This window comes from Amblyomma maculatum, unplaced genomic scaffold (assembly GCF_055883805.1).
Source record: "Amblyomma maculatum isolate TAMU_Amacu unplaced genomic scaffold, ASM5588380v1 scaffold_13, whole genome shotgun sequence".
NCBI lineage: Eukaryota > Metazoa > Arthropoda > Arachnida > Ixodida > Ixodidae > Amblyomma > Amblyomma maculatum.
In genome coordinates, this window is record NW_028146738.1 from 34340557 (window position 1) to 34360743 (window position 20187).

At 44.5% G+C, this 20187-nt stretch overlaps 1 protein-coding gene and 1 pseudogene across 1 annotated transcript in view; one reads left to right on the top strand and one right to left on the bottom strand.

The window, feature by feature from the left end:
- The window catches only part of LOC146172546 (nose resistant to fluoxetine protein 6-like), a 63563-nt gene that overhangs the window by 31186 nt on the left and 12190 nt on the right, over positions 1-20187 (bottom strand). Inside the window, exons 5-8 of the mRNA XM_084585956.1 lie at positions 10543-10631; positions 9104-9283; positions 8326-8422; positions 6760-6846 (exon numbers count right to left, since the gene is read on the bottom strand). Of these exons, the coding sequence (XP_084442082.1) occupies positions 6760-6846; positions 8326-8422; positions 9104-9283; positions 10543-10631 (453 nt within the window). The remainder of the gene's footprint in view (positions 1-6759; positions 6847-8325; positions 8423-9103; positions 9284-10542; positions 10632-20187) is intronic.
- Positions 14923-16407, top strand: LOC146172547 (uncharacterized; annotated as a pseudogene).

Below are 20187 nucleotides of genomic sequence, written 5' to 3' on the forward strand. Positions count from 1 at the left end.
AGTTAGACAAGGCTGCATACTGTCACCCTTCCTATTGAACCTATATGCTGAGTGCGTCATGAGGAAGGCTGGTCTGGACGAGTCTTCAGCTGGAGGGAAGATTGCTGGAAAACGTATCAACAACCTTAGATATGCGGATGATACCACTTAAATGGCAGAAAGTGAAGTGGAACTCAAGATACTTTTGATGCGCGTACAAGAGAGGAAGAAGTTTGGGCTAAAACTTAACATTAAAAAGACAAAGATTATGGCGTCTTGCCCAATCAAGTTCTGGAGCATCAAGGGACAAGAAGTGGAAGCAGTGACAGCTTTTCTCTTCTTGGGCTCCAAGATTACCCCGGAAGGAGACTGCAGCCATGAAATTAGCAGACGCCTGCTTCTGGGAAAGAGAGCCAAGCCTTGACCGCCTAGTAAAGAGCAGAGACGTTAGACTGCCAACCAACATCTGTATAACTCGTACTATAGTCTTTCCAGTTGTGATGTATAGATGCGAGAATTGGACTTTGAAGAAGGCGAACCGTCGAAGAATTGACGCGTTTAAATTGGGGTGCTGGCGGAGATTCTTGAGAGTTCCTTGGACTGCCAGAAGATCAAATCATAAACCCTGACTGCTCATTGGAGGGTCAAGTTCTAAAGTTAAAACTCGGCTACTTTGCTCATCTTATGAGATGAGTCGCTGGAGAAAGATGTGATGTTGGGAAAGGTTCAGGGTCACCGGAGAAGGGGTAGGCAGCAAACGCGATGGTTAGATGGCATCCTCGAGGCGCAGCAGATGAAGTTATGGGATGTTAGGAAGATAGTGAGAGACCGGAAAGCGTGGCGTGATATGGTCCATAGTGTCACGAAGAGTCAGACACGACTGAGCGACTGAACTGAACTGTCTATCGTGCATTTTGGTAAATTGGCATTTCATTTTCATAATGGACAGAGCTAAGGGTAGTTTCGACAGTGTTCCGGCATTTTTACTGCAAGCCGCAAATATAGTTATTTGCCACGCTGAGGTGGCTCAGTATAGTTTTGGCACTCGACATCTCTTCCAATGACGCCAGTTTGATACTGGCCGCTGTGGACTAGTTGCACTACAGGGCTAACACAAGCGCCCATGTATTTCGCTTTGTGAGCGCACGTTAGCGATCTCTTGTCGGTTCAAATTATTCCGAGGACCTACTCTATGTTGTCCGTCTCAGCCAATATTTTTCTGGCTTGTTAAACCTTTTATACCATACTATTTCCTATCGTATCATATAAATGTTTCTTCCCTAGTTAAGGTTGTAGCTGCGTCACTTGCTGGTTCTGCAATAAAGGTGCAAGTGTGTTACTATAGGAACAAAATTGAAATATTTTAATCGTTTTTCGGCAAATTGGTACTTATTTCCTAACACATCTGCGCATTTTTTTTTTGAAATATTCTATTGACGGAGGTCCATTTACACCATTGACAAAAAATATTTTATAATTGCTGCTTCTAAGTTTTCACACTAGGGTAATTCGAGGATAACCGGTACCTTGCTCGGAGGAGTGAAGCCTGCTTCCCCAGTCGTTTCTTGCCATGGTATCTCTCTGAACTTCTTGCTCTTCTCTCCCTATCCCTTTAACCTCCGCCTGACGCAGCTCGTGAGCTTAAGATTATCGCAGCAAATTAGGGAGGCCGTAATTGCTGCACTCGGCAAGATGCTTTCCGTTTCTTTTTTATTTTTTCTAACACACCACCATCGCTACCACTAGAGCTTCGGATATGGCAAGCTCCATGTGGAGTTGGGTTTAAAGTGGATAATGGCACATCACCGAAAAGTCTTCACTGCTTCGTTTGGCATTATGGCTGCTATCAATAAGACCATAGGTATGATTCAGCCTATGGAATAAAAAATTGTGGCCTAATTTGTGGTCCAGTGTATGCTTGAGTTTAGAAAATAAACACTAGTTCTCAGCGCCGATCCTGTGTTTGCATTTCTTCGTCCTCATCTGTTCTGCGGTGTTCTTCCCCCCTTTAGCCATGAACCAACTAGCCCAGGCAAAAGTGTTGATTCACTGTATTTAGAGACATATCAACCATTTCCGACAAAAGTGCGTCCCATCCTATCAACCCAATTAGTGGGCTCGGCAGCACAGTGGCAACGTTGTCGATCGGCATACAATCGACACATATTATCACAGCTGGTAACACTAGCTGGTGACATTGAACTGAACTCCGGCCCTAACACGCGTCCCCAATCGGCATATGCACCTGGCCGCATCATGGAAGGTCTTGCCGAACTCCGCGAAGGACAAATGTCGATTATCAATGAAATGTAAATAATGGGGACCAAGCTATCCCAAAACGATGCAATCGAGATGAAATGAGGGAGAAATTAGGCAAAATTGAAAACGAATTTTATCCATGGTAGCAATAAAATAACAGGTTGAAAACGTTCAGCCAACGCGGAAAAATTATCTAAAATAAACGTCGGGCTCGGCAATTCTGAGGAAAGGGCCCGCCGTTCCAATGCCTTATTTTTTGGGTTATCCGATGAACATCAGTAAGCATGGTTGCAATCTGAGGATTTGTTAACATAACTTTGTGATTCTAAATAGGGCATCAAGATCTCACCTATGTATTTCAAGCGGGTACATTGCCTGGGAAAATTTAATGAAAACAAAACGAGACCCATCAAACCTAAATTCATTCTTTCAAAGTTAAAGAGAAGGCACTTTCAAATGATAAAAGTCTAAAAAATACTGATTACAACATAGCACATATTATAGCATTCATTATCAACCTGAATAATCTCACCGGGCTGGAAGGTAGGCAAGTTCATTCTAGTACCAAGAAAGGTTTCCCATCTTCAGCAATAGTTCTTGTTGCATATGCGTTACTTGCATTTGTTGAAAACAACTGGAGCAGATTATAAAAATGACTTGTTAAAGGAAAATTGAGGTTAATAACAGTGCAATAAAGACTGTATTTAGTAGCTTACATATCGTAAATTTTCTGATAACGGTAAATTTCTTGCACCAAAATCAGCATGGTTTCTGGAAACATATTTCGTGTGACCCACAGCAGACTCTATCCATCAAGAAAATCCGTTCCAATTTAGACATTAACTTAAGCATTATTTCTACATTTTGAAAAAGCGATCGACAAATTTCCCCAACAGGGGCTTTTCCATAACCTCACACTAGATTGCTTACAATGCTTTCTTTCTAACGGCGTTTGTATATGCTAATCAACATACTCCGTTTTCACTCCCGTTAACTCCGGTAAGCCACAAAGTACGGGATTTGGCACTTTCCTCGTTCTAATTTACATTATTGACCCGCCTGCTTATATCACATTTAACATACGATGATTTGTCATCGAACTATCACTAACAGCAACGATACGCTTTTGTTGTAGGCAGACTTAAATTACATTGAATCACGGCGCAACAAATGACTGATGTGTCTGAATATTACTAAATCTTTTCTAATTACATTTCACCGCAGGCAGTCCTGCCCTTTTGTGGAATAGCACAATTGAGACAAAGGACAGAGGAAAGAGCAGACCATACGGACTGTACTCTGTACTGTTTCTTCTGTCCTTTTTCTCGTTCCCACTATTCCACAAAATGAAGTAATTGCAACTCGTTGAGAACAGCGTACAGTCCTACACCTCGGCAAAATACTAAATCTACTCTCCCGAAATTTCCGCAGTCACCACGAAGAAATACTTCAGTGTAACTATTTCCCACTCCCTCAGCGCGTCACCGCGCATTTGCAGTATTACTAATGATGCCAACTACATGCTTGGTTTCTGGCGCCATAATTCGGGACAAGCCCCTCCCGCTATAAAACTGCTGACTTATTTACCTATCGTTCACCACAAATTGGTATACGCATGCGCAGATTGGGACCCTCACCAGTCAAATGCTTCTCTCATTTTGGAATCCATTCAATACCGTGCTCAAAATTCATTCATTCGGAATAATTGTTATATTTTAGTCTCATCGAAATGAAATCGGAATCTAGTCTTTCCTGCTTCGTTTCACGCTGTAAAATTACCATACTATGTCTCTTTTTTAAATATTATCGCTCACCACTTGGAAGTTAAGTTATCACACCCGCCAACCAGGTTGATGATTGCATTAATCGCGACCAAGCCTTTCACCCACCATCCGGACATACTACTCCGCATCTCAACGCTTCCTTTTCCCAGACAGCCAAGGACTGGAATCGCCTTCCTGCCAAGGCAGTTCACCCCAGTAATGCAGCTCATTTCAAGGCATTCATTGCAAAAATTAGGACGGGCTGTAATGGCCGACCCTCGTATAATACTTCAACAGGAGAATTTCATTTATCAATAAATAAATAATTATACAACGAATTTAAAACTATACTTGATGAAACTCTCTACAATTTTCTTCATTAAGAGGCCGCAACATGATTATTGTTCTTCATTTTGCGCAATAGTGTTTTCAGGCGCAGTTTATAAATTTACAAAAACCACCCTTTTCAAGACAAAAAGAGAATATCCTAGAATCACAGCTGAGAACAGGAAACGGGCGAAAGCTATGTATAAGAATCAGGAAGGTGTAGAAACCGCATTGAAATTATGGCCCCCGGTATTGGAAACCAGTTCCGGGTTTGTTGAGATGGCCTGCGTCCTGCCGCTTCATGCAGCTTTTGTGCTCCATCTTGAGCATTACGAACGCTGCAACACCGACAAACTCCGCAGTGGTCCGGATCCGCTTAGCCTGCGCATAGTAATTAATGCCTTATGGCGCAGGGCAGTGGCTTGAGACCTGTTCTTCGGACTATTGTCGATGGAAAACATTAGCGCGGTACAGATTCGAACCTCCAACCAATTATTCAAATACTTATCAAGTCATTACCTGCTTTAGAGACGTTTTCGAATAATATTATGACGTACTACTTCGTTTTGGCGAACAATTGAATAGGAGGACGTTTGAGTGGCTATAGAAATTTTCGAATATTCGTACATTCCAACCCAAAGCATAAAAGTTTGGCCATAGCCCTCTTGGTCCCTAAGCAGACGCGTCATACTGCATTCAGCCGTCTTTGAAGCGCTTTGTTGAGGCGAAACCACGTATTTGACCCAATACTGTAAGCAGCAGAGCCACTTTAACCATCTTTACAGTGGTAGGTCTGCTAGTCTGCATACCTCAGTTCAGAGTAGTCGCCACTACCGACTGAGGCCATGAGAGATGCCATAGGGGAGGGCTCTGGTAATTTAGACTATCTAGGGTTCTTTAACGTGCAACCGACACCACACGGGTGCCTTGCTTTTCGCCTCCATCGAAAAGTGGCGCCAACAAAGCGACATAGACTACATTAAACGCCTCCAGAAAAAAAAAAAAAAAAAACTCTCAAATGACTGCTGACGTGACATTATAAGCATGACATCCTGAATGTGCCCGCTGTGGCGCCGTCATAATTACAATTAGGCATGCAGCGGCAAAAGGGTTCGACGGGGTGACGGATACACTATATTCGGATAGAGCTTAATTTCGAAAAAAACAGATTTCGGCTCTCAAATGACCTTCCTGCAGACTATGACATGGACCTATTTCCGTTACTGATTAGACCTACTAAGGGAATAATACATGTGGCGCATGAAAGGAGGATCAACACTGCTTAATCGGATTAACCGCGGACCACGAGGAGCCTTCAACATCACTGGCATAAGGGCTTTTTTGAGGAGCACCTGCGGCTTCATTTTTTTTTTGTATCCGATTTCAGTTCCCTTGAGCGAGGGCCTTGGATGCAGACTAGGCACCTCGTCATGCTGGAAACGCTACGCATACGCTTCAATCCAGAGCCGCAAAAGTGCAGGGTCAAACAGAACATGAAATTTACGAGATGTCTGCAGACGCGTCGTGCTACGAGATACTCAAGACATTTCCCGCACATTTCTTACACCATAAAGCCGTAGATCTAATTTTGCTGCATGCAGCCTTGACCTAATCATTGTAAATTACTATTCACCCCGGCTCTTTTTGTTTAATATTCTCATTAACCAGCTAGTCAATATAAATATTCTTATACCCTTTTGGTAAGAAACTGTACTCTCAATTTTATTCTGTATGGAATGAGGTCAGGCATCTGTGAAAGTTAAGGAGAGGTCTGTAGTCCAATTATACATCTACGTAGAAAACTAATTGTTGTTTCCGTTTGCCAAAGCATACTATATTATTTTGTGTATGCCTGTGATCATATTTGATAGCTTTGTTTCAATTCTAAGTCAGAGCAATTTTGAAGGTCAATGCTGGTGCTAGTGAAAGTAATTTTAATGAGTAACCTCGAAAATAACTGTAATGAAGTACACTTAGTTGAATTGGCGCGTCCTATCATTACTACTATATCAAGTGGAAAATAATTCATCTAAAAGTTCCGAAAAATTTGTGGTTTCGTCAAGCCAAGTTCTCAACATATTATACATTATTCATTATAAAAACAAATATATCCCCAGGTTTTACTTCAGCTGGCTTGGAGTTTTTTTCTATGTTTTATCATAACTCGTCACATTGATTTCCTATATTGTAGCCTTAATTACTTCATAAGTAAAATTTGGCACACGTAGATATCTTAAAGCAGTCCTAACGTATTTGTAATATACACTGTCTAACAATTGCATCAGAATTAGAGCCGACGTCCTAGAAGGCTGGTAGAAGCTAAGATTATATAGCCAGTGTCCTCATTTTAGGTTCTAGCACTTGTTTGGAGTGATTTGTTATGCAAAATAAAGTGCATAAATAATAGAAACTGTTCTCAAAGGGGCCTTACCTGAAACATCGTCTGAAGAGTGCCACAACGGCTACAACAGCACGATTCATTCTCATCTTGTTGAGTGCCTCGTACAGCAGATAACCGCTGCAAAAAAAAAGTAATAATAAAATATGTGAAGCACACTATCACATTGGCCCTTCCAATGTACAGCAAACAACGAGGCAGAATTCTTAAGAATACAGAGATGCGCTAAATTTCCCTTTGGTGTGGCGACGAGATGTCGAACGTCTACAGAAAATTCCCGATAGTATCCTGTGAGGACGTCGCCTTGTAAAAACCGACGAAGTGCAAGGAAGACCCTGTAGGCTTGTAAAAACAATCTGTTTGTAGAGGAACAAAAAGCAAAACATTGAACAGACTTCGAAAGTTTCGCACTTTTGCTAATGGGCAAAATAATGGTGATGGTGGTGGAGTAAAAGTCGAGGCGCATTCATCATGCTTATTTTAGAAAGCATGCACTGTGTAGTTAACCTAAAACTGAGTGCCGACGCAGAAGCAGCAGGCAATTTCAGCTAGCCATGAGGCCGCTTCAGAATTTGGCCGCTTGCGCTTTTGCAGTTTGGCTAACCTCTTCTATGAAAACGATAACGTATAGAATGCATACAAGTGAAGAATTATTCTTTAGGCTACAAGCGAAAGGCCTACTGGAGCTCCACTCGCTGCTTTTACATTATCATAAGCACTTCTAAAGGCCTCTGATACTGTCCAACTGTTATTATTTGAAGATTAGCTGCAATGCAATGATTTTATAAAGGGAATAAATAGTAGACCGCATGCGGGCAGCCCCGCCTTCCTTCTCTCTTACTCCTATGTAAACCATCTCATCTAGCTCGCTCCTTCAGCTCCGCTCTCAAGCAAGGCTCTTTCCCCTCTCTGCTCTTCCTACCTCTTGCGTACGGACTTCCGTCTGTCAGATCTACACCATGTGACTTAGCCATGGAAACCTCCATTCACCTCCTTGAATGACATCACGGAGAGCTAGGGAAGAACGCCGAATGAAAACGTCCCGACGAAAGGGGCGGGGGAGGCGAAGGGCGTATACAGGTAACACTGGTCAGCCTTGATTGATAGCATGTCACAGCATGGTATTGCGGCGAGCGGAGGGTAAGGAAGAAGTGACTTCTCGCTTTAACTAGGAAGAAGCAGTGTTAAGGCTGCTGACTGCTGTTGTGAGTGAAACGTCCTCAATGACGCCAATAAACCATGTCCCCACCCAAGAAGAATTGTAGAAAAGACTGCAACGCTAGGCAGAACAGAATTCTGAACAAAAAAAAAAAAAAGCTGCGCTCGCAGCATATGAACGTGGCATTGTTCATTACCTCGCGAAACTCTGATCCCTTTACTTATTAAAGAAATTTGCAGACAAATAGTCATGCATGCCTCATCCAACATCTTTGAAGTCTTAAGCTAGGTATGGTATAAGTTTACTAGTACATCTGTCGGACATTCGTCCTCCACCGGTATTAATCGGTAATTCAGAAAACATTCGCTTGCCAAAATTATCATTTTGAGTGTTTTACATGACTTCAATGTATATTAATGCAGATGGTGAATTTAACTTGCCTTAGAAAGAAAAAGGTATCCACGCAAAGGAAGGCTACCGACGATATAATATGGCTATCCCAGCGCTCGAAGAGCAGGGGAGCGTTAACGATTCGTGCTGAAAAACAAAAGAAAAGAAATATAGATGAATAATCTCTCGTTTGTCTGGAGACCGCTCACTATTATATTCGTGGCCTGCAACATTCTCTTTGGGCTTACGTGAGGCTCCACAAACTATACCTTTTATTGATCCGACAGGCAAATAATTCGATCGCAACGGAAAGAGGACATGGTACACGTTTCATGTTGTTTTAGGGCCATCTTTGTCCTGAGTGCAGGCCGGAATCTTCGTAGCTTTGTGAGGCGTGGCGATCTTGTTACTGCCGCCGTTTCGATGCCCTTAAATGTGATAAGCATTTCCGACTGCCCGCACGTTCAGAGCGTAAGCAATAATATTGAGCCTTTACCTGCCATTTACGAATTCGCTTTCTTTGAAGAATAGCTTGGTTGCTCGCTAGGGTTGGCAGCACTTTCAGGGCAATTATGACGTTGCAGCCAAAAATCAGACTAAGCTTTAAAAAGAAAAACGGAATGGTGTATGACAGTCAATATCCTTCTTCGCATTGCAGCATGTACGAAATTAAATTTCGCCCCAAACTAAGCTCTCATCATACTGCATTTGTGAAAGTAGAACAAGGTTGACGACTTTATTGATGTTTTAAGCTCCTGAGTGCTAACTTCTGTTCTTTGTATTCCGCAAAGATCGGAAAGGAGAATGACCTACAGTCTGTTGACTTACATATGTTTTCGGAGACAGTGACGTACGCGTGCCCGAGACAAATCCAGAATATGCTCAAGACACGGAGGCCGTGTATAAATTGGTAGCAGGCAGTTTCCGAGTTCTTATCTGTGTTGGTGGTCAGAAGTAGCCGGGTGTTCGCCAACGCAGAGAACGCCACGATGCATTGGTAGAAAACGGCTACAGTTAAAAGAAAGGAAAATTATATGTTCTTTCCGGTTTAGCACAATCTAAGACACAACGGACAATGTGCAAACAACTGTGATTATAGTTACGAGACCACTGAGTGCTAAACAAGTACAGCTTTACAATATGAATCTGCCTTGCTGACGGGTTGGCCATGCATATGTAAAGTATGACAGTGCATTATCAGAGCCAAAAATCCGCAAACTAAAGCGAAAAAAAAATCGTTCTGGCAGCACCAGGGGACCAACAAAGCTGTTGAGAGAAAAGCCTCAAATTTTACGCATTATATAAACAAAACAGCCTCGAATAGGACGCACGAAATCACGTGTTGTGAATCCAGCCAGCAAAGCGCTGGCAAAACTGCTAGCAGGTAAATGTTTACGGCGGCAGTGAAGCAGTAGAATATTGATTGAAATCGGATAAGATTCGCGTCGTACCGCAACTAGTTTTCTTTTGGCTAAAAAAAAGCAAAGACAGTGTTGTGCGCATGAGCGAAAACCTTGACCTTTACGTATAGTTAGCGAATATGTATGAAAATAACAGGGCACTCAAGCACGTTAAACATTACGAGTATTTTATAAATAAGAGGTAGTTACTTGCACCAGTGGTTCCTCGACCTCTCTTTTCATAGGCGAAATACATCTACTGGGTCCGATCACCTACGTCGTGCTCCTGAAGATAGAATTCGGTACTAGCGGTGGTGAGTGATTGCGATTCAGGAGCAATTTCTATTGTTAAGCTTGTGGCGCACTTGCACAAGGTTCTCTTCATTGCTCATTCACAGGAATATACCTGCCTGAAGTTCAGCGCCCATTCTGTGTGATGCATATTTATAACTCCCGTGGCACTGCGCGAAAGGAACAGGCAAGTGTTGATAATCATAGAGTAAAAGTTCCTCGACTGCGCCGACATGTCTTTAACAATGAACAAACTAGCCTTGTAACTTGTTTTATTACTTCATCACAGTGAAATTAAGGTATCAAATGTAGTATCTGAATGCCTCGCTTTCATTGCAGAGCCCTTGCGCTGAAATTTCGTCACCGCATCGCACAAACATGCGATTTATATTAGAAAACGCATAACAGAGTTCCTGTTGAATCATTAGTTCCTTCTGAATTAATATACGGTCCAATATTTTCTTTCTGTTGCATATATTATGCCCATATAATAGTTAATCGACCAGAAGCCCGCGACAATTCTTAGTGCATCCTATATTTTGACGAACAAATTAGCGCGCAGAACGTTTATCTTACCACTTTTTCGATTCTTTCTCCACCGTCTAGTGAACACATCGAAGGCAGTTGCGGCAGCAATGACAGTGACCAGGACCACCAAAAATGTTCTGAAAAAAAAAATTCCCCACGATTACGTTAATTCCTAATGCGAAATTCGAGCGCAGCTCATGAGCTGTTTCACACTTTCGATAAACTGAGGCAAATATTTCGAGCAAGACACGTATGTACAATTGCAGACAACTTTTGTTTTTAATTTTTCACACGTATTCCATCAAGAAACACTCCAATAACAGTTCTTGGCTCTCATGAAAGCTTTATGGTCGGAGAAATCAAGATCAATTGAGCTATCCGGAGGTTGCGGGCAGCAACGCGTGGGCCCGTAGGAACTTTGCGCGACGAACAGATAGCAGCGACTGACTGATGCCGCTGACGCTGCAAGCGAGTAAGAACGGGATGCACCGTGATCCGCTGATAGCGAGCCGGCGTTTCGGCAACGCAGGAAGAGGGGGAGGGGGACCCCTTTTCCTCTTTCTGCATGGAGGTGATGGTGTTCTACCCAGCCACGTTGTCTTGACTCACTAGCTGTGGCAGTGGCATCAGTGGCAGTGGCATCAGTCAGCCGCTGCTAGCGCTGCCTCCGGCGATTTCCCCCTCCCTTCCTTCCTTTTCTCGTGTTCGCCGGTTGCTACGCGCGCTCCTGCCCCATCGTTGGCCGCCGAGTGTACCCCCCTTCCCCTTCTTCCTGCGAGGCTTTGGTTGCCGTAGCGCCGGCTTGAACTGGGGGGATGAAAGAGGGGCGGAGCAGGTTACGAGGCCGGCGACGCCGACGCGAAACCCAGGAACGGGCGCCAAAGAGTTGCGCTCTAAAAAAAGAATTTGTGGATTCTCACATGCCAGTCAGGCGGTGGTGAAAATGTTTTGAAGCAGAGTATTTGGAGAAAAACTGAACTCATCATCATCATTTATTGAACCTTTAAGCAACCTTTACAGGGTATTACATAAGGGGTGGGGGAAGCGACGTACATTATAAAACAGCACATGAGGAAAGCCAAAGATGTTAAAACAACAACCAAAAAATGTTGTAATACAGATATATTATAAGCATACAATGAGAGTAAGGAGTCTGGAACTCATCTGGCTCCCCCTTCAATAGATTCGTCCTTCAGCAACAATAAACAAGACGTTAGCTGACGTACTGTTTTTATTGCGGTGGAACACCCCAATTATTTTTAACTGTTTTTCAAAAATATACAAATTACTGTGTAATTATTTGGAAAGGAGAGCAGCGGGCACGTAGAGGTCGAGCATCCGCCTTGCGTGCAAGAGGACCATGGTTCATGTCCGGGTGCCGCGCACAACCCCACCGGAATAATAAAAAAAGAGAACCGCGTGTCGACGAAATCACATAAACAGGATTGGGGGCATCCTGGCTCTGATGAACACCTTCGAAAAAGAACTCCATCACCAAGCAGGATGTGGCCACCCTCGTGCAGTAATTCGCCGCAACGTCCTAGGAAAAATGAAACAAACCCCCGCCACCAGTCCCCAGCGGCTACGGTGGTCAGATCTGTGACGTAGAGGAGGGTGTTAAGAAAATCAGGATCCGCACAGGTCGCCATTGGTAACTAGCCATGGCAACGTTTTATGCTTGAACCGTAGCTCGCCAGGCTAGTTTTGTAATACTCTTAGATGGACTAGTGGGCATGAAAAAAGATATAATAGAGCTTGCTAGGGCTGGGATGACAAACGAATTATATATTGTTCGGAACGGCAGGTGTGTATTATGCTCTCGAAGTTTACCGGAGAAAAGAGAACTAATAGCAGGTCTCGTTGTTAATAAGTACATGACATAGAGAAATTACATAGCATTAATGAGAGGGTTGAAGGCTTCGTAATTTTAAACTAAAACGCGGTATAAATGGAACGGTGGCAGTCCTACGCGCCTGCATATAGTTTCGATAATTAGGCAGTCGAAAGCTTCAGTGAAGGTATCGAATCGGCAATGGGGAAAGTAAAAACGCTGTGCTCTGTACTGATGGGTCAGTTCTGTGCCAAGGAAGGAAACAAGCAAGCGGGAGACCAGGCATTATAAGACTATGGCACTGTCTCTAGAAATAGCAGTGGGTAGTTATTAGGTGAGTTCGCAGACCGAGCAAGTTAAGAATCATGAACACCTTCTTCAGCAAACGGAAGAACTCTAAGTGCACATGGAAAAGCCCTAACGGCGAAACAAAAAATGAAACTGACTTCATACTCTGTTCTAACCCTGGCATTGTGCAGGATGTGCAGGTAAAAGGAAAGGTGCGGCACAGTGACCCAGGATGGAAATGTATTGTGTTTTTTTAGATTTGAAGAGAGAACGAAACGTATTAGTAAGGAAGAAGGCTCATCAAGGAATTAGAGGTGAGAGCGAAGGTAGAAGAATTCAGAATCTCCCGTTAAATAGATAATCAGCTTTAACCGACGAAGACAGTTCTTCGAATTTATTAGGTCGGCCAAATGTTTTCTTTCATTTATTACGTTTTTTTCTATTTTACATATTCCTTTATGCCCTGACTGAATAAAAAAAGTTATAAAAAAAACTACGTTAGGGTACAAGCGATGACCGATACTTTCACAGATATCGTTACCGAGTGCGCGGTAGAAGTAGGCGGCATGATGGTTACAGAGGATACCGATAAATTATCTAACCAAATGAAATATTTATTAAGGAACCCCAGAGTATTAAAGCGTTTCAACACAACATGCAAGATAGAACTGGAAAGGCTATCAAAGGTAATCAATAGGTGCAATTTCTCCGACATAAATGTGTATAACACACAGAAAATCGAGCATATTCTAAATAACAGTGGCAGCCTTAAATCTGTGAGGGTGAAATTATGCACAGGCAGAAATTGTATGTATGCGCTAAGAGACAATGCGGGCAATTTCATCAGTATATGGACAAGATACTGAAAATAGCCGAGGCGTTCTATACTGACCTATACAATAGCTCAAGTAGCCAGGACTATAATGACATTGGCAATAGTGAAGATCAATTAAATATTCCGCCAGTGACGAGGGACGAGTTTAAGAAAGCTTTATAAGCTATTAAAAGGGGGAAAGCAGCTGGAGGGGGTGGGGTACCCTACAGATTTGTTGCAGGACGAGGAAATATCTTGCTGTAAAATTGGCCACCCTGTATATGCTGCCTAGTGACATCAATGCAGGAGTCATGAAAGAACGCTAAAATTGAAACGCGTCATTTCAGATCATGGATGCTTCATCAACGCTCGGATGGATCGGCAAAGTAAAAAGAAGAGTAACCGTCTGAAGGACGTTTGTAGGCTTCGTCGCCGATGGTCCTGGTTGCTCGATATTGAGGCCTTCATTGATGTCCGATGGCATTGATGGTAAGTCAGCCAGCCTATACTGCTCCCTCGATAGAAGGAACGCTCCGTGCTCGATACCCAAGCACCTGTCACCAAAGCTGTTATGTGCTTTGTAAGCACAGGGTGGTAGGGCGTTATTTACAAATGGATCTATCGAAGCAGGGCAGCGATGAAGCGTACAAATGTTGTCACGCGCCTTCGCAGAATATCGATGGAAGAAGATGAAGGGTAGAACGGATCGGTACAGGAAAAAGAATAGGAAGAGTCGGAAGGACGTTAGTAGGCTTCATCGCAGATCTGCTTCGATCGATTCCTTTGTAATTAACGCCCCCCCCCCTTGTGCGTATTAAGCACTGAACAATATTACTTAACTTCATAATAAAGGGGACACTAAGAACTAGAAAAGCTACAGACCAATCCGCTTACTATCCGTTACCTATAAAGTATTTACTAAGGTAGTCGCTAGGATAATCAGAACTTTCATCAAGCAAACAATCACGCAAGTTTTCGGAAAGAGTACTACTGTACTATCGATCGTATCCATACTATCAACCAGGTGATAGAAAAATGCTCGAAATACAACCAGCCCCTATATATAGCATCAATTGATTATGCAAAAATCATTTCACTCGGTGGAAACATCGGCAGTCATGCAGGCGTTGAGAAATCAGGGTCTAGACGATCTGTATGTGAAAGTACTGGAATATATCTGTAGTGGGTGCACAACAACCATAGTTCTGCATAAAAAAAGCAATCAAATTTTCATAAAGAAGGATTTAAGGCAAGCAGACACGATCTCCCCAGTGCTGTTGAAGCGCTGTTAACAGCTTGCTTAAAGGGAAGTTTTCAGAGACGCAAGGGGAACAGTTAGGGTCAATGGTACGTCAGTGCCGCAGCAATATGCGATTCACGGATGACACTGCGTTGCTGCGTAACTCAGGGGATTAATTGCAAAGAATGACTAAAGACGTGCGCAGGATAAGCAGAACAGGTAGGCTTAAAAATTAATAAACAGAAGACTAAGGCAATGGTCAACAGCCTCCGGATGGAACGCCAGTTTGCAATAGGTAGCCAAGCACTGGAAGCGGTAGGCGAATATTTTTACTTAGTGTTGGGTTCGCCACCTATGAACTTATTAGTGGCGCCATCTAAGCTGAAGCGCAGCCAGGGGGGACTGTAATAAATGAATTTGTGTTTGCTTTTGGAGCGGCATGGTTGCCTGGCTCTCTCTTTCTGCCTACCGGCACGACAGCACGGGAACGCTCACAACAACATGGTGTCAGAAGTGACAGCACTATGTAAAACTCGTCTTAAAGCAGCTCTCAACGACCGTGTCAACGGCAAAAAAAAATGCCCCCGAACTAAAGCGCTCAGCAGGCCCAGTAGCTAGGCCTCACTCTGAAATCGCCAGACGCGTTCGACTTCTGCAACCCTGCAAGATGGTCTTCATGGAATTATCGCTTCGAGGACTGTGCCGCTGTCTCCGGACTACGGAACGCTTCGCAAGACATGTAAGTACGTAAGCGTCTGTACTGTATGGGCACGGAAGCTCGCTCGCTGCTAGAGACTTTTTCACTCGACGCTGCCAAGTTAGCCTCCTACGACGCAGTTGTCAAACGCTTCTCCGAGCACTTCGTGCATCCCTGTAATGAGCTCTATGAGTCGTCTCGCTTTCACAAGCGCATACAACCACCTGGTGACAATGTCGACGCATTTTACGCCGAATTGTTCAAGTTAGTCAAACGCTGCAAGTACCCGTAACCGGCGGTGGAAGAACGCTTGGTCCGCGACAGTGCTGTCGTTGGATTGCTCGACACGCGTCTCTTCGATAAGCTTTGCTGCTCCCAGAAGCTAACTATCAAAGAAGCTTGGATGTAAGCTCGTCAGTCCGAAGACGCGGATAAGGAACGCTCACTCGCACAGGTTTCCTCGCAAGGCAGGGTCAACATTTATGCTGCGACTCAAAAGTTTTCGCGACGGCCGGTCGACGCCAGAATGCGCTCAATGGACTTGAAGTCAGAACGCTATCGTGGCATTCCGGTCTGTTTCTTCTGCGGCCTCGCATATCATGCACGCTCAGAGTGCCTGCAAAAATTTTGCTGAAGTTTGCCGCTCCAGGAAGTCGAGGCAAGCCCAACCCAATGCTATCCGAATGCACGCTCTCGAGAAGACATCTAAAGCCAAGTATGTGGGTGTCACAGTCGACAACTACCAAACTCAGTTTAAAGTAGACTTAAGGGCCGAGGTTTCCGCAGTTCCAAGTTACTTCCCCGGAGTCCCGGCTGAGCTCGCCAAGGCAGACGCTTTTTTGACAGGGTTCGGTGGCCGACCTCTGCTTGTACGAGGTTCGTATTTGGCACAGTTATCTTGGCAAGGGAATACCAGCTTCCAGCGTCTTTACGTCATTGAGATACTTTCAGTACCTTTACTGGGTCCACCAGCCATCCAAGCCATCTTGAAGTTGTTTATTTGTGGGTACTATGAGCACTCCTTAGCCAACGCTTCATGCTGAACTCTTCCGTGGCCCTAGCACGCTCAGAGATGAGCACACCATTCGCTTGGAACAAGATGTTGTGCCATTCGCCCTCAGTGCACCTCGACGGATACCGATGCCGAAGATAACCTCCTTCGTGACCAGCTGTGAAAGGTGCGAACTTACTCGAGTGAATTCAGCGGAACCACTCCTTCCTACAAACCTCCCTGGTCGTCCATGGGAAGCTCTCGAGATGGAACTCTTTCACCACAATAATCAAACCTTCTTGATGGTAGTGGACTACTACTCCCGGTTCTCAGATGTGGTGACACTGAAACGTACAACAGTCCCAGTGGTCTTTGAGGTGTACAAAAGCCTCTTCGCCCGTCATGGGATACCGCTACAGGTTAAGTCAGACAACGGTCCGTCGTTTTCTTCACGTGAACTTGTCGCATTCGCTGCATCTTATTGTTTCGACCACATCACCAGTAGCCCCCATTACCCACAGTTTAGCGGAGAGGCAGAGCGAATGATCCGGACCGTGAAAGACATCTTCCGTAAGGCAAAAGGTCCTCACTTGGCCTTTCTCAGCTATAGGGATACACCCAGTGTGAGTGGCTTCAGCCTGGCTCAGCTCCTAATGCGAAGGCAACTAAGAACTCGAGTCCCAAAGCCGGATGAAAATCTTCATCCACACTCACCCGAGAGGGAGGAGATAGCCCTCAGAGATGATTCTTACAAGAAAAGGACTGCGAAGGACTTCAACCAACACCATCGCGTCAGGGATCTGCCATCACTTCAGTCCAGTGAGCAGGTCTGGGTTCGACCCGACCAAGTGCGTGCTACAGTTCTGAGCAAGGCACAGTGTCCAAGGTGCTTCATCGTCGAAACAGAGCGAGGAACGATTCTGCAGCGCAATTGTCGACACCTTGTTCCATTTGTGCTGAGGGCAGCAGATTTCTCACTTCTCCAGCCTCACCCCCTAACTCAAGAGGCAGCAGCACCACAACGGGACCTTCACATTTTGGTGATGGTGTTGTGTTTACCCGTAGCGGCCACAGTGTAGTACCTTGTGACTGAGGGGGGAGATGTTGGGGTCGCCACTTATGAACTTAATAGTGGCGCCCTCTAAGCTGAAGCTCAAGGGAAAGACAGCATAGCAAGGGGCAGCAGAAAGGTAGGCGGACGGGTTTAAGAAATTCGCAAAGGTCAAATAGATGCAGGTAGTGCAGGACAGATTTAAGTGGAGGAATATGGGTGATGCCTTCGCCATGAAGTGGGTACAGTCTGGCTGATGATGATGATAAATTACTTGAAGAAAAAAACAGGTTCACCAGGAGAATCCCATGCGTGGCCGGCCGGCTCACAGCGCCAATTAATTATATGGGATAGGTTTTTGCACGCACAGCACGCGTGCTTCAGATTTCAACACCTGATATGGCCACCTAAAAAATTCACACAGAGCCTGTAAATGTTAGATACATGAAGCCTACTGCGCTTAAAACTTGGCGCACATCTTTAACAAATACGTCCTCCTATTCAGTTCAGTAATCTTTGTCGTTCAGCTGAAGCTTATGTCGAGAAAGAATTGATGGCAAAAGTGCCTTGGAACATAGCGCCCCCATTATCCACGCTGGGTGGTTAAAACCAGCTTGATGTGGCTCGAGATGCTTGAGACATAGTTGATATCCTTAAGCAGCCACCACGCTTTGCGGCGGATTCCTTGTGACAGCTGCCTCAGGACACCTAAGCGTCCAACTTGCAGGAGGGTCGACAACGCAAGGAAACGACTTCGCGGTATTCATTTGTGTTCAGCAGACGTTTGTAGATCATTCTCATGTCCTAATGCAGCTTGCAGGACAATCTTCACTAAGCCTTTGTAGACCGTGAAGTACTGAGCATCTAATATGATGTCCCTTCGAGTCCCAATACTCGTCATAACGAGTATGTGCTGGTTTTTCCAAAGCCGGTGTCAAGCGATATCATGAGAGCCACTCCAATATCTTCGCTCAGGTGCACACCAGGTTTCTGTCTGGGTGGATATTAAACATGCGTTTGCGTCTGCGACTTTAGATCTTTACCGTAGGCTGCGGCAGCCGAACAATACAAAACGTTTAGCAATTAAGTACACGTGTTCAAAAGGAAGCGGGAATGGGCTGTGTACCCTGTCGGCCACTAGTGTACACGTGATGGTGGCCTCCTTGCGCCGCCGGTTGTGAACCTAGACTCGGCGTAGTTTTGCCATACACTATTTCTTTCTGTGGGTGTAGTTCGTTCCACATAATTACAGAAAACACGACTATTCGTCTAACTGAAATACCTAGAGCTAACTCACTGAAAGTTTCTGCTCTTGATGGACGCAGTGCATGGTTGTTTTACAACAGCAAGGTGTGCCGAGCATGGTGAAAAGCTTCCATTTCTGAGGCTGTATGTAGCAGCAATATTATGAAACGAAATGTGATTGCTTATGTTTATTTATATATCACAGTCTTTCTGGACAGAGTAAATCTTACAAAAATGCTAGTTTTTTCATTCAATGTCTGAAAAGATTATGGCTCTGCGCTTTTTGATACTTTCGTAGTAATGCTCCCTTATGTGTATAAAATATTGTCACCAACACACGTAGCAAGCAGCAGAACAACCGAGACGGCTCTTTTAATCAAGCGAAGCTCGAGAGAGAGGAGGACAACGCTCAGCTACGTGTCAATACATTCGCCCAGCGCCAGAAGATGGACAGTGGTGTGGCATTGCAACCCTTCCAAGGGGTATCGACCCGATGCCGCTAGCGTAGGGGAACAATAGAAAAGCAGAGCAAGTTATACGGGAAAGTTTCTGGCTCTGGTTTGGACCCTAAAACGGTTTAACGATTGTAATATGGCTTCATTCTGGCAACATTAACTATTTCAGACTTCGGCTGCCGAGAGGAGCGGACAGTGCCTTGTGGTAGCGCCTCGTAGTTCACCGCACTGAGGCGGCGGAGCACATCATAAGGTCCACAGTAACGCCGCAGAAGCTTTTCAGAGCGCCCTCGCAACCGTAATGGGCTCCATAACCAGACTTAGTCGCCGGGTGTGTAAGTCACCTCTCGTTGTCGCAGGTTGTAGCCCTGGGCGTCGTGTACTTGTTGGTGCCGAATTCGCTGTCGAGCAAGCTGGCGTGCAGCTTCTGCGTCACGAATAAATTGGTCAGCCCCCACGAGAGTGGAGGGAGCAGAATCCGGAAGAAGCATGGCATCCAGTATAGTCAAGGGTTCGCGTCCATGAACAAAATGAAATGGAGAGAAGCGTGTAGTTCCTTGGAGCGCAGTGGTGTATGCGAACGTGATGAACGGCAGAATTCGGTCCCAGTCCCCATGATCGTTGTCTGCATGTATAGAAATCATATCGGCAATTGTCGTGTTAAGCCGCTCAGTCAGTCCATTATTTTGAGGATGATAGGCTGTTGCCTTCCGGTGGATGGTGTCACTAATTCGAAGGACCTCGCTCGTGAGTGCCGACGTAAACGAGGTTCCCCTGTCAGTTAAGGCGACTGTTGGGGCACCGTGACAGAGTACAATGTTGTGAATGAAGAAATGCGCAACTTGCGTCCGGCGTAATAAAAGCGGTCTTCTCACAGTCTCGCTCGTCAACCTCTATTTGCCAATATCCACTGCGGAGGTCAAGGGACGAAAAGGAAGTGGCATTCCTATTGAAAAATCCTATATATATATATATATATATATATATATATATATATATATATATATATATATATATATATATATATATATATATACACACGCATATAGAACCTATTCATATCGGGTTATTGGACATGGGA